Genomic DNA, 25,553 nt, shown 5'->3' with positions numbered 1-25,553 from the left:
GCTGCATACTGATTGCTTTTCCATCTTTGCAATCTTTGATTTCTCCTCGGTATCAACTTTTGCGTTCCAGATCTCCTCAGAAATCTGTGGCAGCTTGTAAGAACGGCTGTTCCTTTATTTATTGATCCTACATTGAGTTACTACATTACCGTATCTTATATCGATTCGAAAGCATGACTCTTCGATGTAACTCGATGTCTTTCAATCATTTCGGTTGATTGCATACAGGACGGCCAGAAAGGTCGGGGAATAATTAAAAAAAGTTCGTACAAACTCGTGATGGAGAATATTTGATTGACAATTATGAATCTGCGAAGACGTATCAATTGTTACGACAATTATAATAAATGTTCGAAAGTCCTCTCTTCTGCAAATTTCTATTCGAACCAACGAGCATCGAACTCTTTCGAAAAATCCTACTATATTAAAAATAGCAGTAAATGCATTTTACTATTAAGTACGTTCCCAAAGTTGATCTTTCGTTGTTGTAGTCGTAAAAATGAAACCGCAACAGAAATGAATCAAACGCCAGAATGTGTACACGAACGAAGGTCTAACAGAACGGATGATGGAGATCTAGAGGCTGTACGTCAGGCTGTAGGTTAGGACAGTAAACAGTAACTGAGAATTATTTGTGTCTATTCCGTATAACGAGTTATAAGAACAATTTTACCTGTAAATCTTCGAACGTTTATAACTTTTCGGTACAGCATTTTTAAATACAATTTTAAACGAACTTTTCTCATCTGTACGATTTCGCTAACATGTTATGTAATTCTTTCTATTATACTACAATGTTGTATATATTGTAGAAAGGAAGAAAGAGTATTCTCAAATTAAAGGGAATGCCATAAGTACTATAAAACAAAAGTAGAATCTCTTGTTATTTAATCCTTGGACTTTAATTTAATCCCACACTAACTCCAAAGACGAATGAAAATCACTCAGAATATGTGTACTGAGAGTTACAAAATCAATCAGTGTAATTCAATAGACATCGAATAAGATAATAAAGTTTTTGTAAATTAATTGTAAAGAATACCGAAGCTGGTAAAGATGCAAAAGAATATTTTTATCAGAAGATAGCGTAATAGATCAAATGCTTCTTTTTAATTTTTTTCATGGATCTACGCTCTGGATACGATAGATTTGACATTAACTTTGAAATATTGATCTCATAAAATGGAAAATCGTCTTACGCAGTTTCTTTATAGAGAAAAGATTTCGGTTGATTTTTGCAATACCTTAGTCATTTATGTTTAACCGGTTTACTTTATTCTTTTTGATATTTGTTATGTTTTCCTATAGTAAATGCAATCTTCTAAATTTTTGGAGAGAAACTCCTCTCGTATTATTTCTGTTGCCTTAAAAGGATTATATTTTTTTGATAGTTAAAACTAAATCGATACAATCGCGTGGATTATAAATAAATTCTTTCTAGTTTGCCTTTGATCAGATAATTGCAACGACGATCGGATAAATTTTGTTCGTTATCGAATAGATATTCGGACAACTTACCAAAAAAGGGATCAGTCTCTGATAACGAAGATGTAGTTTCGTTTATTTCATAAATGCTACAAGTGAGACAACCTATAACAACAAACAATAAAACGTAAACTTGACGCGACCTTAAACCGCGACTTACACCGACCCTCTCCTGAATAATTTTACCTAATCATTCCATGATCGATGTAAGTACCGCCATCTATTAGTTACATACGAAAGTGATAGTACATAGTAACGTGATCGATGTCTCAAAGTTTCAACAATAAAGAGATTCTCATTATTTTCCGAAAAATTGAACATACACCGATTGGCTTTCAAACATTCCATACATAACTTTTCATACTTTTCCAATGATGTTTCCAAGGAGCGTATACCAACAAGATAAAAATATACAAAATACAATATCAAAATAACTCGTATCCAATGCTCAAGGATTAAATACATCTATATCTTTAATATCGTCGAAGATTACAGCATTGTTGGATTAGATAAAATAACCGTTCGAAGTGTCATCGTTTCTGTTTGCTCGAATAAACATTGACTTATCCTTCGTCGATTTTCAACGCTCGAAACAACGGTTACCTTCTGCTACAACAAGATAAAATATCAAATAGAAAAACCGCGTTACGCATTGTGTCGGTTCTATTCCAACTCGTAGCCCGCACCGCGAGCGAATCTCGTTACAAGGCAACATCGATTCAACCGAGACTCTGCTTTAACCCGTTATTTTTTACCACTACAATCCTGACATCATCGTATAGTTAATTCTATCCCACTCCGCAAAACGAGAATTCAAGCAAACACGGTGCAAAATACGATAACGTCGCGGAACGCATTCCCGTGTGTTTCTTCGTGTTACACTTATTCGCGCTAGCAGCTAATTCCTGTTTCGTTTCTTTTTTTTTTCTTTTCTTTTTTTCTTTCAAACATACAAAAACGCGGGACCAAGATACATCAGCTCGTACCGTGCTCTCGTTTCAAAATACAAATGGAGAGTTACACTCGCAGGTATCTACAACCGTGCTTGTCGCGTGAGCGCGTTGTGCACACAGTCTGTTCAGATACGCATACGTTTCACCTGTCCCGACACAGGTTTACGAGGTCTCTGTACATATAACGAATCCACACCAGCAGCATACATTTACAGAGACAGTGGTTAAATACGCGTTTTCACTGCGATCCACCCTCTCCACAGGAGCTCTCGAGCAGTTTTGTGTTTTATTATCCAACACTGAACGAGCTGCTAAGCCACGAGTATATTCCTTTTTTTTTCTTTCGAGGGGGGGGCAGGAGGGAAACGCAATTAGACCGGTAAACGGCGGTGCGCGGCGATACGCGTTATTACAGCTACGAGTGAGAAGCAGAATTTTGAACGAGATACGACGATCGTTGCGAGCGTAATGCGAAAGCAGCCGAATTTCCACCAAAATGCTGACTAGCATCTTCCAACGTTAGCGGCTAATCTGGATTGTAAGCTAGAGCGTTACGTTGTTAACAAAATTAAGTTTACCGACATTTCTTGCGTTAAATCGACGCGTATCAGGAAGAGATACCACATTGAGAATCATCAAATTTGGAAGCTTCGAAAAAATGAATTTCGATGTAATAAATTGCTGGATAAGTTTTGTCGTTGGATAAGAAATTGAGATATTAGGTTCGTTTTATTTTACTAAAAATGCTACTATCGTTTGATGAACATGTGCGAAGTTTCGTGTATATTTGTTGATTCATTTGTATATTTACAGTTGTTCAAAGTTGAAGTGTCATAGTATTTTTTTACGATGGAAGACGACGAAATTTATTGAACAACCTAAAGTATATTTGTCTCTTTAAGTGGATAGAAGCCGGTACGAGTGGTAGAAGAAGAATGTAAATGGTTTCTGTAATTATCCTCATCGATCGAAATGCGTCAAAATGACACGTAAACTTAGTGTTGAATTATTTACCGTTGTAACCAAGCACGCCACCTTGAATTAAAAGCTCAATTTCGATCGATCGACAACGATCCATTATTGTGAACGAAGGATTTAGAATTTTGCTCCAAAGTAGCGAAGTAATGCACAATGTATTCAGGATCAGTTCTAGAGCGCTCAAACCGTATTCGATCCGAATCTAAAGAGCACCGAGCGTTCTTTCTACGAATAACGAAGACGATTTATAACTTTACGGGACATAAATCACTGTATAAAAATGATAGAACGGAAAAAGGTGAGCCAAGAAGTTACTCCGTTGATTGAACGAAATGGTTAATTCCTCTCGCGAAACGAAGACTCGCAACTTTTATTTCCACTGTTCATCGATCGATTGAGCCAGATTTCGAACGAGTTCCTTAAATTCCGAAGGATTTGTTAAGAACCACCGTCACGGTTGCAACGAGTGCAATAGAGAAAGCTGTAGGATAAAATTGGCAAATAGCTTTCGCGATTGTAAAGCATTTGTAGAAAATGTACTGGCATAAGATAAGCTTTAGGTTACTTAAATGGCTCTGACACGAGAAACCTTTTAATTTTCTCGTCGAGGTCGATGATAGTTTGTTAAGGTTTTAGACGGAAGTGCATTTTGGCTATCAGTCCTCGTCGAACACGCATGGAGAGAACACGCGTTACGTTTTACGTTATTTTTGTTACTTTCTATGACTTTGACCATATTTTTCTAATTATTGTGTTTCTTGTTTTTGTTAAATTATTTTTAATAGTCGCCCTAACCGATATATACGTATTAATTTAAATTACAAAATTCTCTTTCGAATCCTGACTCTCGTGGCATCCATTTATTCGACTCTGACATCTCACACTTTAGAATTAGGTTTGGGTAGCCTTTGCCCTTTCGCTCGGCTTTCTCCGCGATAAGTAATGTTTTCAAGAACGTGAACTTTTATTTTGTTCCATCGTGCCCGAACGAAGTCGTCGAACGAATAAAGTAAAATAAATCGAGCAGATCGATAAGGTACGATGGTTTGCAGATTGTGTACGTGTATTACTACCCGAGTATACCACGCGTTTATAGAAACTCAGCTTTCGCGATTAACACTAAAACTACCAAAAGGGTCAATTTCATCTGTTTCAAACTTCTTTTTAAAATTACTTAATTATTACCGGTGTCTTTGTCAACAATATTCGTGGACAATTAGCGAAATGGACAACTAAAGATACTCGTAAATTAAAATGCCCTTTCCCCATCTAACATCGAAGATACTTCTGCAACTTAACCCTTCGCTGTTGTATCAAATTTGGACATGGGTGTCGTACTGCTCGGAATTAATTTCCCTTGAAAAAACAGCGACACGTAACATTTAAGATTACGAAGGATAAACAAGATTTATCGATTCTTTTGTGAACTTTAGATACATGTTCGTACAACTATGTGTTTTAATGTAATGTTTTTATGTAAAAATTATATTTTATAATTCTCCACTGTATGGTATCTTTCAAAAGAGTTTCCAAAATACAGTCCTGCATGTCCTTTTCGACTACATGTATCGCAGAAATAATTAGTTTGGTGTCTTCCAAAGTAACAATCTTTACTTTTTGCATCTTCATAGTGCCGCAATATATACAGTTTTCCATTAAGAAAAATCATCAAGCCTTTCTTCTTTACTGTAGTCCGTTATCTCTAATAGGAGCACAGTATTCGTTCGTGAACAGATTCTTTAGACATTCAGGTTCGTTCGGAGAAAGTGTAAACTGGTACATAGTTGAATAAAGTATAAAATTAACATGGTTCCTTTCTGTGGTAACTGAGAGCAGACATACGACCATAAAGAGTTAAAACAAATGATACGTTAACTGCCGGTAGTTCCAGTGTCGAACGTTAATTCTAGAAAACGCGATGCCTTCAACGATCGTGAACTTTTATTTCGTTCCATCGTTCCCGAACGAAGTCGTCGAACGAACAAAGTAAAACAAATCGAGCAGATCGATAAGGTACGATGGTTTGCAGATTGTGTACGTGTATTACTAGCCGAGTATTCCACGCGTTTATAGAAACTCAGCTTTCGCGATCGTGAATCGTCTTAGACGTCTCGTTGCGCGCTCCATTTTTTCGAAATACTCGCGAAAATCGTAAAAGTCTACGCTTCATCGTACGAATAGGCGAACTTCGGCGGTTTCCCTCTGTTCTTACATACGCAATTTGGAGCCGCGGAAGCGGCAAGACTCTCACGACGTGCCTTGGCAACAAATGGCGTCTCAAGCTTAGCGTTCACTTTAGCGCCCTCGCTTCGAGCTAAGGTGACAACTTAACGAGAGGGCTTTCGCCCCTTCTTTAGCCTTTGGCTCGCCTTGGAGAGCCTATGTAGTATACAGACACCCCTGTCCGTTGAATTTCCACTGTGTTTTTCTACTTGTTTGCGCGGCAGCGACATGCCTCCGTACGCCGACGAGACTCGAATTTGATTTAGCTCCTCGAAAATTACGTACCTGTCGCGAGAAACCATGTTCGGCCAACGACTGGTTCCACTTTTTCCACCGAACTGGTAAAGAACGTTAAGGGTACGTTCTAGTTTATGATTTAAAAAAAATCGATTCTTTTTTCGTTCCATTTCCTTAGAGTCTACGTCATCGAAAATACGTCTGCAACCGGATTTGTTTGAATTCGTAATATTTGCGAAGTTGCAACCGTTTAAAGAACACAACTGACAGTTGTAGCCTGATAAGGAAAGATTCAAACGCGTTTTTCTCGAAACGTTATTTCTTCAACTGAATACTTCATAGTTATACTTGAACGATTAACTCAAATTTGCCTGGAACCTTCAGCAGACTTGCCATTATTGCATGAAATATTTTTTTTTTACATGTTTATTTTTTTGAAAGAATAAATTCTTCAAAAGCACCAAAGAAGCAATATTTAAACTTCAAGTTTTTTTAATGATCAAGATTTTTCATTTCTCGTGATTTATACCATAGTCAGTCATACGAAACAAAACGTCATTTTGTTTGTTTGTTCCATAGTGAAGGAACGGTCGGAATCTTGCACACTAGCAAAATATTTTTCTTTACAACATTTTTTCAGGCAAATATAATTCGTGCAATTTTTATTATTTTTGACTTAAAGAATAATTTTGTATAGCTTAAATGTTAGTAAATATGTGTACCACAACCCATACACAAAATGGTTTATAGTTTTTTTCTTTAAATCCCGTAAAATGCCAAAAATCATTCTAGACAAAAATACCGCCTTGAAGAAAATATTAATAAATTGGTACTGACGAGCTCTCGGCTTCAATTTTTATCAGCCTCGAGCGGTTAAAAATTCAGATTCTTTTCACGATTTTATGAAATGATGAAATGGCTATTACTCGTTTTTCTCAAAATTTGCAAATTTATGCGAATACCGCATAAATTGTAATTCTTGCATACTAGATAGTAACCGACACGTAAAAATTGGAATAATGTGCGTTTATCTTGCATTTATGTAAAATAGACTAATAAGCTGATCACCATTAGCACGTTACACATAAGTATTAACCCTGTACATATATGCATAACAGTGTGTGTAACGTAATCCCCAACAGCTAAAATTGGATCAAAATGAACGGTAATAATTTGTCAATGCGTTGCACGAGATCGATTACAGCAGATAAATGTATTATTTGCTTTTAGTATATTGCTAGAAATAAACAATTACACGTACACCGATGAGAATCCAAATTAGGTGACGAAACGTTTATATATAAAATATAAAAATAAACTATGCTTGTTAGAGTTCCACTTATTATATTTATTTCAAATACGACAAACGTGACAAATAATATACAGAATGAACCATTTAAACGGGTAAACTTAAATCATCGTTACTTTTGATTCTATGAAAAATGGTTTCGTTGGATTTGCTTTTTGATGCTGTACACGAATATCGAAAAAGTGTATACAGAGTTTCAAAAGTTCCAATTTAAATGATCCACCTTGAATAATACTAGTATAGCAAAATGAAGAAACGAAACTATCGAAATGAAATAAAAACAAATATATTTCCCTGCATTGATGTACGTAATTTGAAATTCGTAAATAAATACGACGAAAGGCCAGGTTTTTGAAAGTCACTAATATACGAATAGCTTTTGAAACTCGCTAATTGCGAAAACGTTGTACAGCCATTCGCGATGACGAGAAACGTATATCTCTTCGGGTGACCCGTATTCTTTAAACAGCTGCTAAATATACTTATCAACGACCATCGAACACGTACAACGAGCCCATTAGCGCTTATCAGTGGTTTCGAATCTATCGAAATGCAAAAACCTTTTATATCTCGAAGCTAAGATAAATCGATATCCGTTACTTTTCGTATCAACGATTCGAGCGAAGATTTCACAAACGATTGTTCGACGAATAATATCCAACGATGCTCGGAGGGGAGTCGATTTAAAAAAAAATTGACGTTTTCACGACGCCTGTCTCTCATCGTGCAGGGTGCAGACCACGAATGTTGTTTTTCGTGCATTTTTCGGTTAGCAATTTTCGCACGTGGAACGTGTTGTATCGCTGTTAACAGAGATCCATCGGATCGCGCTCAACGATACAGCGACCCTGAATTTGCGAGCAGCCATTAAACTTTCAAATTTATTATCGTCCAAACACGACGCGAAGGTTATGTTGTTCCAACGTTTCACCCTGTTACGGTGCGCGGCTGGATTTAGCAAGATCTACAAATCTGATACATATTGCGAACTTTACTCAGAGCTATGTATATCCGTCCCCTCGTACATTGCGTTTTAACTATCCGGATTGCTTCGTACGTAGCAGTGTCAAGAACACGAGTACCGCATATTTTATCGAGTAGCGAATATCAAGAAGGTAGCACGGAAAACGACGTGAAAATTTATCCGATTTCGGAACGTACGTCTTCGGGTACATAGTAATAACTTGAAATTTAGGTATCGCGTGCAAGTGGTACGGCAGCAGTCTGCGCCAGGCGATATACTTTGAACCGGTATTATGCAGAATTGAGAACGTATTGTCGGTGGAAGAGATACCACCAACTCGTAAAAGCACCGAGGCACAAAGAACGGTAGTGCGCTCGAGTATCGGAACTTGGAACCTCGGGCTCCAATTTAGGTGACTTTTTGCACCTAAAGAATCTAATTCCGCAGGAAATCGACCAAATTCGTTACACTCGACGAACGTATTGTTAGATCGTTGGATACGAAATTCACGATTGCGCGATCGGTTCGAATTGTCCACAATTATAACGAGAGAAAGGTATCAGAGTGTATTTATCGTATATCGATTCAAAGTTCGAAAGTAGTTGAAAAATACGCGACAAATGTTTTATAAATTGTCTCGCTGCAAGATGGTAGACTGTGGTGCAAAACGAACAATAAATCAAAGTCGAGCTCGAGTTTCTTGCGCAAATTTACATCGGATTGCAACGTAGTGGCAACTGCTCGTAACAAATGGATTAGGGATAATGGAAATCTATACGTACGATGGTGGAAAGTGTTAAGAATATACGGTTCAAATTTCAAATCTATCGAATGAATAATTTCCGAGAAGAGTTGCACAACTATTTGAAAAATCTATTTAGAGAAGAACGCGTTTAAAGTTTACAGATTGAAACGCTTAGAAACGTTGTATCTTCGGTGATACATATTTTAAATTCCGCTTGAATATAGTAGGACAGTATTTTTAAAATGTTGAATTTTCAAACAGTACAAAAAGAAGAATTTCGATTTTTGTTAACTGTCGGAGAATATACAGTTAACGAGCAAACAAACTCACCTTTCCAAAATGTCGATCAAAAGATACGAACCTCCAAACGAGCGATCGATAAAATATAAATTTCTCTAATAAAGGCACAAATGCACTTTACAATGATCAAAGTGTATTGAATCTGTAGGATCGTATTCCGATCGATAAATAAAATTTTCAATAAAGCTAGAGCCGTTGAAAGTTTCAGTTTTCTATTTCTCTTGACTTAATATTTAACAGTACACAGGACGTTACACACGAGGAAAATTAGAAAACTTCTCTTTCCTGTAGAAGTAACGTTGAGTGTGACACACCCTATGTACTGTACACAGAACCACGAGTAAATCGCAAAAGACCCACCTCTGTATCTACACGAACTACCGGTGGAAGTAAATCCATACCAGTGTAGATATCACGTTCTATTATGCAGAGAGTCAAGCAAGAAGTTCCTTACGTCAAATTTCCCACGATCTTCTTCCCACATTCGTATAAACATCGTAGAGATTCGCGTAAAACGAACACATCTCGTGAACGTCACACTGTTTCGGATGCTCAGCTTGGATTTTCGTAGATAAATAAAGTTCGTTGTATCGTCTAACTGTACGGTTAACTTCGATTCCCCACTTCTACTTTGCAACTCACACAAAATTAATTTGGCGTGTGAGGCACGTATAGCAAATTCAGCGAGTCAACGGAACATTGCTCGTACCGTACACTGTTTCAGACTTCCGGGTGTAAGCCGTGTCCTCACAATCGCATACAACTGTATACAATTAGTCGTAGCAGAACACCACGGAATTACGGGACACAAAGCACTATTTGATGAAACCAAAGTGGTACCTAGGACAAAGGGACACGTTTTCGAAAAACATTGGGAAACAACGGGAATAAATAATAGGGACACTCGATTACCAAAGTTTACCGAAACATCCTCCTCTCAACCTTTTAATTCATCGGTCAACTTTCAAAAAACTGTAAGTTCTAACTAACCAATTAAACAAATTTGAGGTCGGTGTATTCCTCGATGATTAAACTACTTTGGTATTTATTATGTACGATATTTCTAGACTACAAGTTCGCGTTAAGAAAATTTAACGATCTTCCAACGGCATAGTAAACAACCGTCGAATAAATATCATGAGAGGCTTTTGCAAAGTATAACACTGAAAGAATTAAAAGTACTTCTAGACAACAATTTCGTGTTAAGAAAATTTTCCGGTTTTCCATCGAAATGGTAAACAACCGTCGAATAAATATCGTGAGAGGCTTTTGCAAAGTATAATACTAAAAGAATTAAAAGTATTTCTGGACTACAACTTCGTGTTAAGAAAATTTAACGGTTTTCCAACGAAATAGTAAACAACCGTCGAATAAATATCATGAGAGACTTTTGCAAAGTATAATACTACAAGAATTAAAAGTACTTTTACACTACAATTTCGTGTTAAGAAAATTTAACTGTCTTCAACCGAAATAAAAAACAATCGTCGAATAAATATGAGAGGCTTTTGCAAAGTATAATACTGTAAGAATTAAAAGTATTCGCGTTAAGAAAATATAACGGTCTTCAACCAAAATAGAAAACAACCTTCGAATAAATATCATGAGAGGGTTTTGCAAAGTACAACACCAAAAGAATTAAAAGTACTTCTAGACTACAACTTCGCGTTAAGAAAATTTAACGGTCTTCCACCGAAATGGTAAACAACCGTCAAATAAATATTATGATAGGCTTTTGCAAAGTATAATACTGAAAGAATTAAAAATCTGTAGCCTCCTGTTCGCGAAAACTTTAACGAACCCACGAGTCAACGCGAGAAACTTTATCGCCCTGTTTTAAAGCGAAAGGGATGTGGTACTGAATGTATTCAGCTATCTGCCGTAAAAACAGTAACGCACCACCTCGTATTTCGGGCGTAACGTCTATGAAACAATAGTCGTAACTATGGAACTCAGAATGTAAACCCACTACGTTGCGGAAATCTGAGTTGAGACTTCATATTCTGTTTCGCCTCTAGTGACACACAAAGATACCATGGCTCGTTTTAACGATCGAATCCGTGTAACGAGTACGGGATTCGGTTGCTACAACATCGAAACGTTCTCGTGTCGCCATTCTTGGTAACGATGTTGCATCGACATCGAAAAAATTCTGGGAGCCCCGATTTCTTCGAACTAATGAAACAATCGGGTGAAATTGTCAATCGACACTTTTACAAACTGTGCCAATGGTGTTCACAACTCTAACAACGAGTTTAGAGGCTACCCGATCGGGGTGTCTTTGAATAATTAATTCAAAGACAACTATTACGTGTATCAATATTTATAATTCTGAGCTACGTTAAATGAAAAAATAAAATTGATCGAGTAGGATTTTACTTAACGTTGATATTGAAAATAGTACGAGTTCTTTCAAACATCGATTTAATTTCGGAAATATTGAAACTCGTTTTCGTAAGAGAAATATCTAATCGTGAGAGATAGCGGACAAAGTATTAATAATTTTTCGTGACAAATAAACCAACACCTACGACTGCGATTGTTAAATTTTTAAGCGTTGCGAAGCATTGTTATAATAACTCTCGTTCTTGATGTAAGTATATTCCGTATCAGTAGCTTAAAAATTGATTTCAATTTCTTCTTGTTTATTCGATACTTTCTTCGTCGGGTCGCAGTTGCATTTGAACCGAAAACATTTAACAAATTCTCGCGGCATTTCCAGCGTAGTCTCTGACCTCGATTAATTACGAAACTTGCTATAGGTACACAAAGTTGCTGATTTTGTTTGTCTTATGCTCTCTGACGTCCGTGCTCGTACCCGATATCGAGCATCGTCAGAACAAACAGTATGTATACCGAGTAACGAATTTCCTCGGTGTTGGCCACTCAAGGTCACTACTCCGACCGCAAGCGATGCCACGAACTACATCGTATTTAAAAGTAGCCGGCAAAATAATTCGAGAACAAATTATAAATGAAAACATCGAAAGACATTCGCGAAATTCAAACTCGGAATCTTATATTAAAAATTTAATATTAAAGACATTGGTGATATTGAAAATGGACTGGATTTTTCTCCTATTTTCTACTCGTTTCATGGTAAAGTATCAGTGTCGTGACTGCAATGTTCGTAGCTATTTTTTAAATAGAAATGATTGACCAATTCTAAGAAAGTTGGAAAAATTAAATCAAAATGTTTTCTTATTCTTGGTTCTAAATGATAGTTTCGAACGTTTTAAGGAATATTTGTACAGAAGAAATGCATTCTATGTCTATTAGAGCGCGGTATCGAACACGAATAAAAGAAATTATTCGTGAAATAGAACTTTTGCCGCGGTCGAGTTAAGTGTCGCCACCGCTCGAGCACATCCGAACTAAATGCTGTTGCTACGCGACTCGTTCTCTTCCGCGGCGATGTAAAAATGATATTGATTTGGCAGAAAAACAGAATAAATAAATAAATAAATAAATAAATAAAAATATATATATATTATATACACATATACATATGTATGTATATATACATTTTTTATTTATTTATCGTGTCGGGTGTACATAAATATTAATAGTGTAAACGCATTAAAAATTGATCATTCTGCTTCCCTTTTCTTTTCTTAACCTATAACAAATTTTGAACGTATTCTTTCCACGTTTCGTTATTAAAAAATAATAGCTGTTGCGAAAGCAAAATTTACGATTAAATGAATTAAATGAAATATATATTGTTATAAGGTAAACCTTTTGGACGTAAATATATTAATACACCGACTTTACAATGTGGAAATTACCTTTATTCGCAGCACGTTACAAAGCTTTGTTAACCAAAGACGATACGTGTGTATATCATTTTTTCGTTCTCACGGTTTTCGCATTTGAATATTTTCAGTGAACTTCCATGTATCAATTTAAATGAATTCAAATATTTTCTAAAAGAAATCTGTATGCGAAGAAAGAACACGATATCGTTATTCCGCGTAAGTAACCAATAACATGTAACAATGAAAGCATGTTGAGATACAAGTCACGAGCTATGCGCTTGTAAGAAATTTAACGTCCATTTAGCGCGAACTCTTCGGTGCAATTTCTGCACTTGCAACGACACGTGATTTTTTATGTATAATTTCTTAGAGTGTATACAAATTCAGTGCATAAAATTTGTAAAAATACAACACGATGTAATAGAAATTACAATGTGTCATTATAAGGTATCACTTTGTTATAAATTTACTTCAATATACATATATATAAATAGTGCAACATGTACTTTGTCAGTTCTCTGTTCCGACGTAAGAGAGCGGTGGCATCGTTCTGAGAATTACGTTCTCATGGAATGCAATTCTGTATACATGATTTTTCATGGCATAGTGAGCCGTCAGGGGACGCCATGTTTATACTGTAGGTGGTGTGGTGCGGGTATACGTGTGTCCATTATTTTCAAGTAATAACGTTTAATTATTTATTTACACGGTACACCGCGGTACGAAGTGTCCTGTGCGTGAAGTGTATTGCGATTAATGTTGTGGAGGGTCACTTTTCTTTGGCAATACATGAAATAATCACACAGACGCGAACAATCTATGACTTATGGACCTTCGTTTCTGGGAATTCTTTTGCTACTTCATAAATTGTTTACAAGTTGTTCACGCTGGTTTACGGCTAAGCAAAGCCTTTAGAACGTGCTATTTGCGCTAGGAGTACAATTTCCTTTTCAGGAATCGTCCGCAAACGTTGGATGGACGTAATGCACCCTTATTACGAGCATTTGCGCGTTTTATAACCTGACAACACGTCTAAAGTTTCTCTATCTTTATCATGTCACTGCATCTTTGACAAAATATTAAGTGGTAAGGATTCAACACAACCATGACGTCCCCGCTTTTACGTGTTTTCTAGCACGTGCTATATAGTGGGAGAAAATTGCACGTTTAAATAATTATCAAGGATGTTACACATTTTGTAAAATATCAAATAACTTTGTGAAATAAATATATGAATTTTATTTTTTATCCTTCTTGTTTGTGCTCTACTTTGTACACGAAATTGTGCCGCTCATTTTCATTTCTAGAATTTTTTTATAATCATAATTGTTAAATCTTTCATTGCTTTATAATGGTACACATATTAAACATAAATATACACATAATCAGAGTTTTAAGTACAGTGATTGTATGAAAACAATATTAAATTTTATTGTTTTAAAAGCATTGTTAAATATTATGCATATAATTATAGCCATGTGTTTTATATTTACATTGCATGTTCTTTCAGAAGATATTGATGAATATCACAATTGTTGAAAAAAATAATGTATTTCATTACAATGTATTTGAAATGTGATTGAATTATTTGTTATACACTATTTTCTTTCATGGAAATATTTTGTTTCATATATTTTTACAATAATACTGTTAACTGTTCATCTATATAAACCCATGTTTGATACTTAGATAATAATAATATACATTCCAATATAGTTTATTGTTTATATAATCAAATTTCAATAAGTCTGAATGTTTAAGTATAAAAATTTGAATCCTTATTATGTTTCATTATTATAAAATGATCACAAATGAAAGTAACATGTTGTTCTATTCCAGATCTGAAACAAAATTAATGAATGCCAAAATGTGGTCATCACAAGGTAATAACTCAAACACAAATTCTTCAAATGAAAGAAATCTTCGTACATTGGGTATGACATCTGCTATCAGTGTAGCAGAACCAAAACCCAGTGATCTTACTAGGACAAATGAGTTAAAGGAAGCATTAAAACCTTATAATGTATTTGAATCGGAAGAAGAATTAAATCACAGAATGGAAATTTTAAGGTATTTTTCTGCACATAGTTGCATTGTGCAATATTAATTAAAAGTATTATATGTACATTATATTAATTGTTGCATTCAATTAGCAAATTAAACGCACTGGTGAAGCAATGGATAAGGGACACAAGTATTGCCAGAAATATGCCACCCAGTGTTGCTGAACTAGTTGGCGGTAAAATATATACTTTCGGTTCATATAGGTTAGGAGTACATCACAAAGGTGCTGATATAGATGCCCTATGTGTTGTACCTCGTCACATCTATAGGTTGGATTATTTTACATCCTTCTTTGAATTATTGAAAATGCAAGAAGAAGTTACAGATTTAAGGGTATGTATTTCAAATAATATTGAATAGTAGTAGCCATTAATTTTTCCTTTAACACGAATTTCTTTTCAAATAGCATTTACACGGTAAGTATGGAAATTGACATTTAGAGTAATTATTACAGTTGACAAAAAGCATAAGATTCTATGCAAATACATCATTGACGTGTCTTATATAAATTATTTGTGTAATTTTGATTAAAATTTCATTGCTTTATGTTATATTATTTAATATTTTTTAGGCAGTGGAAGAAGCATTTGTACCAGTTATAAAAATGAATTTTGATGGTATTGAAATTGACATGTTATTTGCAAAACTAGCACTTAAAGAAATTCCTGATTCAATGGTTAGCAAATTATCTGTAGATAATGTGAAATTTTTAAATATATTTTATATATATTACTGACAATAAATTTTATTCGTATGTATAGGATCTTAAGGATGATATGCTTCTGAAGAATCTTGATCAGAAATGTGTGAGAAGTCTTAATGGCTGCAGAGTAACAGACGAGATACTGCGTTTAGTACCTAATATAGAAAATTTTAGGTTGGCACTTAGAGCTATTAAATTATGGGCAAAACGTAAGATTATTGTTTTCTTGTTATTTTTACACTCTATAATGTAAAATATTTTTTTCTTAGAACTAATTTTATTTTTGTATTCTTAGGAAATGGCATATATAGTAATGTGCTAGGTTATCTAGGAGGTGTTTCTTGGGCAATGTTGGTTGCAAGAACGTGTCAACTGTATCCTAATGCTGTTGCAGCAACACTAATAGAAAAATTTTTCCTTGTATTTTCTCAGTGGAAATGGCCACAGCCAGTCCTATTAAAGCAGCCTGACAATGTTAATTTAGGGTTTCCAGTTTGGGATCCAAGAGTAAGAACTTGTATCATATATACATATACTTTTGATTACTTTTCATTTTTTAATACTAGAAGCTCCTTACTCTGGTACATTTTTTTCGAAGGTAAATATATCAGATAGATATCATTTGATGCCAATAATTACACCAGCATATCCTCAACAAAATTCAACGTTTAACGTATCAGTTTCAACGAGAACTATTATGCAAGAAGCATTTGAAACTGGTTTGTCAATAACAGAAGAAATCATCATGGGGAAAGCAACGTGGGATAAATTATTCGAACCTCCAAATTTTTTTGGCAAATACAAACATTATATTGTATTACTAGCCAGAAGTTTGACTGCCGAGGATCAACTTGAATGGTGCGGGCTTGTCGAGTCAAAAATACGACATTTGATAGGTAAAATATTGAATACAACAATAAATATATTCTATTGAACTTTAGGGATATGTTGAAATTTGTTTACAAGTACACGTGAAGCCTTATTCTACATTGTATACAAGATGTTATATAAAAAGAACATGAATTATATGGTAATGATCGCCAAACACAAATAAGTTATAGGGTAATAAAAGCCATTGTTTCCACTTGAAAAATGGTGCGAAACAAAGGATAGAAGATATTTTTTTTTATTTTTAATCACTTAATGCCGTTCATCGTGAATATTTATACAGAAAATTTGAAGATAATAAAACACATAACATCTTGTAAATTAAAGCAAGCATTTCAAGATTCTTAAAAAGTGTCAATAATAAAGCATTACCTGCCCTTGGTACTAGATTATTACATTATGTTGTGTTTGTTCCAGTTAAATGACGTAGATTAAAACAGGTTACTTTTATTGGAATATAAATTAAAAAAAATTATTCATAGGTCTTCGGATAAATGTATGCATCTTTCACAGGAGTAAGCAGCAGCTAAAAATCAGTGAATTTGATAAATTTCTGTCTTAATCTGTGTCTTTTCTTATCATCAAACTTTGAATTTGTTTATTACTTTGTCGATATTGCAATGCTAATAATCCGCGGATGCCAAAATGGCAAAATCCTAACTTAAAAACAGGTACACTGGAAAGGAATCCCCACATTACATTGGCACATGTAAACCCAGAGGCATTTCCACCGTTAGAACCAGAACCGGAGGGGCACTGCTCCATGTGGTTTATTGGCTTACTGTTTGCCAAAAGTGAAAACTTAAATGTTGATCTGACATACGATATAAAATCCTTTGTAGATTCAAGTAAGAATATATTGATACGTAGCGGATCATAATTTATAACGTTTTCTCAATTTCAACAATTGGTTTTATATAAAATTGCAGTTCAAAGGCAAGCAGAACAATTAAACATGTTGAAGGATGGCATGTGGATAGAAGCTAAGCATGTGAAGCGAAAGGACCTACACACATATGTTTCTCCTAGTTTGATCAAACGTGAAAGAAAAGTATGAGAACAGATAAATTTATTCTTAACAATTAAAATATTTTTTTTATATCCCATCGCCTACATAATTTCGTGGCGAACGCTAACTAGCGATCTTTAACAGGTTTCTGGCAGTGTACATAAAAATGGAAACATTGCTGGCAACGGAAACAGCGGTAGTGTTTCACCACGAAATCCAGGAGATGCAGCGAGTAGGAAGAGACTGTCAGATCAAAATCCGGACGCGTGTGGAAAAAAACGAAGGCTCAATGACGGTGAACAGCAAGTGACACAGGTGTATATTAAAAAGAATATAATAATGCATGGTTAAGAAATACAAGTTCAAGATAAATGTAACTAACACGATATCAATACCTATTCAGGGAGAAGATGGATCGTTAGTGGTTCAATCTTGTGGAGAAGATAGCAATTCCGGATTTAGCTTGGATGAATACAAACAAACATTGACAGCTACTAAGGATGTAAGACATTGTACATATAATGAACAGTAATCACCATAGAACAAAATTAGGTAACTACATATAAAAATAGAGAATAGTAAGTGAATTTTGGATTCATTGGAGAAGAAAATTTTTTAACGTAAATCGGAATCACGAGGAGGTAAGGAGCGGAGAATACCGTGTATAATTTATTTGCAATGTTCCGCTTCTTTCTCTTACTTTGATGTACTTGATTTCCTAATTTCTCGATCGGTTGCCTTTAATTTCTCTGTTACCTTATATGTTTCAGGATGGGCCTACTGGTACATCTACAGTAGCACAGGAAGGATACGTTTGCACTTGACCACTGCAGGATTACTACCTCACGTCGATCCACAGATGCTCCTCTGGGCCATCTAGACTGTAATCACATCTCATGCAACCATCCACTGCCCACTGTAAGTCCCCCGTTTCGTAAAAACAAAGCAACGTCATGCGTTGGAGAAAGCTACCCGTTGGAATCAATCGATGCACGACTGTGTGACAGACGCTCTGATTTTAGTATTTATAAACAACATCAACAGTCAATGGGAACGATTACGCTACGAATTAATGATTGTGCCAGTGTCTGTGATGTAATTTTTATTACGAACCGTATAGTAATTTGGGAACTCATAACGAAATGATTACAAATAATACGAAACTTAAATCCATCATTATCTGTAAGATTAATAACTTTATTTTTATATTTCATTTTGTACATATCGCTTATAATGATTTTTATTCGCGAAATTATGAAAAGGAAAAGGAAGTACGTCACGGTGACGTACGTCAGTGGGTGACGGGTCTGGAAAACAGTTCGTGTTATCGTGCTGATATGTGAATATAGGCAACGGTATTTTGATTAGAAGCTTGTACTAGAATTTTCGACTAAAAGAGAAAAAGAGTGAAAAAAAAAAAAATACGAAGGTTTCAGTGTTACGAAGATGAAACGTATTCTTGTATAAAAACGCATTTCTTTAATGCATAAGTAGATAAACTATAAAAAAAAAAAAAAGAAGTATGTCTAAGTTGTAAATAATTCGTGCTCTTTGTTACTCTCGCGCGTCGATGTAAAATACACGAAGCGATCTGTCTTTGAGTTTGAGATACTGTAATCGTAACATGGTAATGCGTTTTACTTGCTTCAGTTATTTAGATCATATTTATAATAACATTACTTAATATTATTTATAATATATATGCTAAACGGATTATTTGAATATCAGTTACTAAATGGAGCTCAATTCCGATGCATACGATATTATACTTTCGCGTAAATCTAAGGTTCTTTTTTTAGTTTTGTATCGTATCCGTAACGAGTCGGCTAATGAACGAAAAATCACCGACACTGGCATAACAGATTTAATGTTTCATTTACAGAGAACGAACAAACAAACAAACAAGCGTTCAAATAACATAGATTCGCTTAACGGTTACTTAGAAACGGTCTGTAAATGAAACATCCCTAAGCAAGCCATTGACTATATTGTTGACGATCGTGTTACGTAAATGAGTTTCGTATTGGAGTCGCTTTTTAGTTTTTATTCACAGAAACGAACTTATAGCTTTAACAATGCAACAAGGGACTGGCATCTGGATTATTCAAATCATCAATCACCTGTTGGTGAGTTTTTTCAGGTGTTCAACTGCCTTCAGTTCCCTTCTATTATAATTCTCTATCTTATATTCCTGATCCTGGTTTTCGTCGTACCAATCCTCTCCACCCCTTTTCAAATTACCTTTGTGTTAAAGGCATGTCGGTCATCGAATGTCTCGAGGTATTTGATGTTCACTCTCTGATACATGTACAGATATCGAAACGCGTAATACGTCACATTTCTATTAAAAATCACCGCACCGAGGAACTAAGTATTTGCAGGGAATTAACTACCGTGCGCGAATACAATTTTTGTATATGTACAAAGGCGCATAACACGGCATTAGTCATCATAAATTGTATAGTTCTTTTTCATCTCATTTCTTGAAATAATCCTCATCGTAGGTCGATGCATGCATATACTCCTCGATCGTAGATCTTTCTCGCGAGTCTACGCAATATTCGATCCGAGACGCGTTACAGTACACTCTGGGAATACTGTAGTTAATTCTATTCAGTGGTTAGGGACCATTTCGTTGTTTGTATATATTCATCGTAATCTTGGTATGGTATTCTCTCTTGTTTCAGGGCTTGCTCGTTTTTCATCGATACTATCGATGGATATTCGATACGAATCGGTGTATTCCCTCGATGTGTTGTTTTACGCCAATCGTAGTATACAATAACGAACACGTAATACGTTATTTTATCGAAATACTTGGTCCATCGGAATACGATTTTTCCTCTTTTCCGCGTTACGATTCATGTTGCATTCTGTCGCTTTGTTATAGTAACAGGCATACCTCTAATTGTGACTCGCGAATTACGGACATCGAAGAGCTTCTCGAATTTAGGTGAATGTAATCGATCGGTGTACCAATTTCATCGTGTAAATTGAGATCTTCGAGTCTCGAATAGACGAGGCTCTTGTACAAGAATATTATTTATTCTACGCTCCAATTAGAATGTTGTACGCTCTCGATTGTATAAGCTAACGTATTAACGTTTACGTGATCGCCAATGTGGACTTAGCATTCTTGTAGGAGAATTTGATTCAACAGTTGAATTGTACGGTAGAAATTATTTTTTCGTGTACGAAGATGTCTGATAATTGATCTCGGCCAGAGTATGACTGGTTCTTTCGGTGTAAAACGATGAGAATCAAAGACGACCTAATTTATCGTGCAATACGTAATTCTTTCGAACGTCGTTTCGATCAAGCGTAGAAGTAATTAATTGAAAATCGAGAACTAGCATTTCGAAACGACTTTTAATCGTCAAAGGAAAAGTTGCGATTACAGAGAAACCGTTTCCTTTTTTTTTCTTCTTCTTCTTCTTTTGTTTTGTAGGGAAAATATACGTATCGCGAGCTCAACTGCACTCGTGAGTAAATTACGTCCGAAGATAGATCCGAGGTCGACGAATGTTATGCTCAGTTTGTATTTTTCTTAATGTGACTTTGATCGGAACTTTTCCATTTAAAGCGAAACGAAATTTGAATACGAGACGAAAGCGCGTAGGAAGTAATTTTCTATCGAATAGAACGAATAAAAGTTCTTGGCTGTAGATTTTTCGATCGTTCAAGCTTTTCACTTGAAACGTTTGTTATCATCTATTGGTTCTTGAAATTTTACGAGAATTCTAGGATTTATAAGGACACGATATTTTCATTATCCTCATTATACTACTATTACTTTTCCCGCCAATATTAATATTATTATTAATATTACAGTTAAAAATCGCTATATCATCGTATGATTTACCTATTATTATAGCTTTAATAATAATCATTATTAACGTTGATATTATTGTCATTATTGCTATTATTATTATCAATATTATTATTATTATTATTATTATTATTATTATTTAATTTTCTAATATCAAAGTGAATAAATGGATCATCGGTTCAATATTTTCTTACAAAGAGGAAAATGTGATCGATAAATACATGGATGGTATCGTGAAATCTCGCATGTTTACACACACTTATACACACGTACACGCATATGTGAACATCAACCCTCGCACGTAAAATACCACGTTCTTTCATAAATTAATTACAAATAAAAAGAAAAGGAAAAAAAAAAGCAAAAGAATGAGATCGTGCGTTCGAGCTCCAGCCACGTTCGTTTCCCTCAGAACATCAGGCAGACATGTCTATAGCACATTTTCATTTTCTCGATCCGTTCTCGAGAACGTCGCACTGTTCTTCTCTCTCGGTTCGACGTTCCCGAGCCAACCAATAAGAACGATAAGAACGCTAAACGAAACGGTGAATATCGCCCGTGACTCACCTCACTTGTACAATACCGGTAACAAACAAACGGAAGACGACAACCAAGCAAACAAGCAAACAAGCAAACAAGCAAACAAATTTAAAAGAAAAAAAAACTGAAAAAGCCGAAAAAAAATGCTGAAGGCAAGGCTGAATATCTTAGAGACAAGTGTTCTCGAAAGAGTGTAGAGTTCGGAAATTTCGACCTATCGAAATTTCACGTATTCTGAAAATCGATCGGCTCTCGATCGGTGCCGGTCGTCTAGGATTCTTGTCGAACGTTGTCCTGTATTATATACTATCTCTCTCTACTTTTCTCTCTCTTTCTCTCTCTCTCGAATGCAACGTAAAAAGACCTCAAAACGAACGACTCTAGTGAACACAACTCGCTTTCATACCCACAAATCGAACCCAGACACATACACACGTACACCAACCGGCGTTACGCGCGTACGTACACGTATTACACGAAAACGTACGTTCACATACGAGAGACAGCGTACCACAGAGACGCACGATTTTATATTGGAACATATGGAAGTACCGCGAACGCATCGAGACTGCGTGTTAAAACATGTGAACGTGAGTCATTTGTCTGAATGAAAATAAACGGCATCGAATTCATTACCATGTGTTTATGTGCTTGTACAGCATACAAGTGTCGCGATACACCGAACGATCCTGTGCGCGGCGTGCAATGGTATGGATTCAATTTTTAGTCACAGTCGTGCCGTTGCTTATCGGCCGTGCCGAATCGTTGTAACGTCTCGAAATTCTTTTAGGTTCCTTCCGAAGAGGAAGCTGTTCGGTATCGAAAGCGAATGCAATGGCGCGAGGAGGTCGAAGTCGATTCGATTAATCGCTGCTGGGAATGAAACGAAAATGACGATAGTAATCGCCGCCGCACCCTGTCGTTACGAAATTATTCCAAGTGTACGGGTATTCGAGACTTTCGGATCGGATGGTATATTAATTATTTGAATTCGAATCGGCTCGAGATCTCGAAAGTTTCTTGCCACATCGGACCCGCCGATGCGTAATTGGACATTTTCCGACTCTACGCAACTCTGCGGTACGAGTCCGAACGGAGGTAATTCCACCGCGCGGATATCAATCGAAAATCTGGAATCGAATTTTCCGTGCGAGGCTTCGCTTCTAAGAAAATCAATCTCGAACTTAGGTTGCGCGCGCACGCGTCACTTATATCGAACCGCTCGAGGGAATGCCCCTGGATGCACGCGAGTCGCTTGATCGAACGATCGGGCCTTTCAACGAAAATGCTTTTCTCTCTCTCTCTCGCTATCGATCGGTGTTTCGTATCGCACAAACTGAAATCAGTAATTCAACGGAAACACAACTCACGGTCGAAAACACGGATTTCGCGAGCATCGTGAACGTCATTCAGGGTCGTTCTTTGGCAGTTCCGGTACGATTCGGTTCAATGGGTTTCGTTACGGATGTTTATCCGGTTTGCACGCAACGTTCAGAAGCAACGAGTTATGACCAGAAATACTGCTCCCGGTATTTCATTTTCTCCGTTTATAAATACGATAGGGTTAAGTAGAGATTTACACAAGTTCGTTGAAACTTGCAGACGTTGACCGCGTACGTCGCCTACGTTTGAATATTGACTCTCCCCGAACCAAAAAAAAAAGGATGCCTCGTACAAGAAAACTGTATTCCAAGCATTTTTGTATCATTTATCGCGGGACATCCTGTATAGTGTTTCGTATCCCACGTGTTACTCAATTTTATACATTGAAGAACGAAAGAAGCGTTACAAGTAAGTGACCCGATACTTTATTTTAAATTGAAAACTAAGGAACGTGATTCATCCACGCGCTCTATATCGATAGTTCGCTTCTTATTATTCGAACGATTTAAATAAAACGTAAGTTATCGCTGTACAACGCGAATAACTAACTTACTTCCCTGTATTTCTCAAGCGTTGTACACCATCGACGATAAGTTACACGAAAACGATTGCATACACAGAAATACGTGATCTTATGTCGTAAGAAAGTTTCAAGATCTCTGTAATCTCGACTGATTGAAAACTATAGAGCGTTAAAACGTTTCGACTACCCTCGCACCCCAGGTTACGAACACGTACTATACTTCCATCGGGAACGATTATTATCGTTTGATTTCTCTCTCTCTTTCTCTCTCTCTCTCTCTCATTTTTTATTTTTATTTTTTTTTTTAATTATTTTATTTATCGCCCAGCTGGACAGTGATATCGTTGTATGCAAGTTTTCAGGAACGGCCGCTAGGAATTCACTCCATACCATCGTACATATCGCGTTCATTGTCCCGTGATTGTACGCTCGGCCGGCACACCGTGTATCTCGAAATTCGCGAAACGCGAGCAGAGCCTCGTCGAACGATCAGCGTGTCTCTCGAAGAGCGTCAGAGGTGCGCGACGATGCGCACCGTTACTCGAAAAGTTCCTGCTACCGAAAGTACACGCTGATCGGCCCATCGAACGCAGGACCGTGCACCGCGATGGTGTATCGCGAGGACCGTACACCTACGCGTTAGCTGTTACTTCATTCGTAGGATCGAGGTCGTTGTAAACAGACAACGACGCCAGGATCCACGTGCTTCGACGTTGCAATAGAGACGATTGTTTCACCGAGAAGCACGGGCTGTATGCATAATTTGTATCTCCCGGCAGCTGTACACTCTGTATCTTTCTTGAATAAACCGAAATAAATTTTTCTTTTAATTCCTTCAGCCAAAAGTATCGACCGCTGGCGACGATTTGGCGGAACGACGCCATTGACGAAGAACCACGCGCGTAAATTGGTACGTGAAGAGTTTTCGAAATTCGTTGTTTCAACGAGACTCGATTTCGATGTTCCACGATGCGCGTCGTTCTACTTTGTCGTCGCTGGCATTTGTTTTCTGTTCGACCACCTGTCCCTTCGATCGGGTCGTGATTCGGAATCTTGCGATTGGGAATGTCGATAGCGAGCGTTACATTCACATTATGCGTTTTATTAAACTGTTCAAAGTTACGTGTACATTCTTTCTTATATTCTTAAGAAACTATTCTATGTTCGCAGCTGATTAGATCGCAATTACACGCACCGAACAATCCTTCGTCGCGAGTAATACCGATTACCAACTCTCACCGCGAAGAGATTGCTGTAAGCGGAGATTCGAAGGTAGATAGATGGAATCGAAGTTCTATCGATCCCCCCCTCTCTCTCTCTCTTTCTCTCTCTCTCTTTTTTCTCTCTGCATTACTATCGATATTACTAAACCGAGGAGATAAAAGGAATCAAAGATCTTTCGATCTTTTCGTTCTGTTCTGCCAAGCAATTACATTGCAATTACAATGAGGTAAAGTTGGGAAAGGCGCGACGTGAACAGTGTCGGTTGGTTCTAGAGTTAATTCCGTTTCCATTTAGCGAACTGGATCGAAGAAACACGACTTAAGACGTCCGACACAGTCAGGACCTCTTAACTCTGGCGTCTTTCGCAGATAGGCGTGGGCAAAATATCTTTTTCTAGAAGCGAACCAGAGAATAGCAACTGACCGATCGGACCAGCTA

The 25,553-nt window shown here is 36.5% G+C and overlaps 1 protein-coding gene across 4 annotated transcripts; it reads left to right on the top strand.

Moving 5' to 3' along the window:
- The first annotated feature begins 13,587 nt into the window (after nucleotides 1-13,587).
- Hrg (poly(A) polymerase hiiragi) lies at nucleotides 13,588-24,730 on the top strand. 4 transcript variants are annotated; one of them, XR_012993489.1, is made up of 13 exons: nucleotides 13,588-14,038; nucleotides 14,792-15,022; nucleotides 15,106-15,349; nucleotides 15,588-15,692; nucleotides 15,778-15,928; nucleotides 16,015-16,226; nucleotides 16,318-16,615; nucleotides 17,279-17,455; nucleotides 17,537-17,658; nucleotides 17,761-17,931; nucleotides 18,020-18,118; nucleotides 18,387-18,534; nucleotides 22,776-24,730. XR_012993489.1 is itself a non-coding variant. In XM_076321708.1 (12 exons), the coding sequence occupies exons 2-12, from the start codon at nucleotides 14,808-14,810 to the stop codon at nucleotides 18,438-18,440; spliced, it is 1,848 nt and encodes a 615-aa protein (XP_076177823.1). In that variant the 5' UTR covers nucleotides 13,588-14,038; nucleotides 14,792-14,807; the 3' UTR covers nucleotides 18,441-22,620. The 4 variants fall into 4 exon arrangements, 2 of the variants coding, with proteins under 2 accessions (XP_076177823.1, XP_076177825.1); XR_012993488.1 differs by lacking the exon at nucleotides 22,776-24,730 and adding an exon at nucleotides 20,304-22,620; XM_076321708.1 differs by lacking the exon at nucleotides 22,776-24,730 and having other exon boundaries at nucleotides 18,387-22,620.
- The last annotated feature ends 823 nt before the right edge of the window (nucleotides 24,731-25,553 follow it).

The sequence above is a fragment of the Ptiloglossa arizonensis genome, chromosome 10 (genome assembly GCF_051014685.1).
Source record: "Ptiloglossa arizonensis isolate GNS036 chromosome 10, iyPtiAriz1_principal, whole genome shotgun sequence".
Taxonomy (NCBI): domain Eukaryota; kingdom Metazoa; phylum Arthropoda; class Insecta; order Hymenoptera; family Colletidae; genus Ptiloglossa; species Ptiloglossa arizonensis.
Note: the sequence above shows the minus strand (reverse complement) of the source record. Positions and strands in the feature narration are given on the sequence as shown.

Coding starts and splice junctions, on each gene's coding strand:
- Hrg (XM_076321708.1), top strand. CDS start 14,808: ATGAATGCCAAAATGTGGTCATCACAAGGTAATAACTCAAACACAAAT. Junction 15,929..16,014: donor TATTAAATTATGGGCAAAAC/GTAAGATTATTG, acceptor TTGTATTCTTAG/GAAATGGCATATATAGTAAT. Junction 17,456..17,536: donor AAAATCCTTTGTAGATTCAA/GTAAGAATATAT, acceptor ATAAAATTGCAG/TTCAAAGGCAAGCAGAACAA.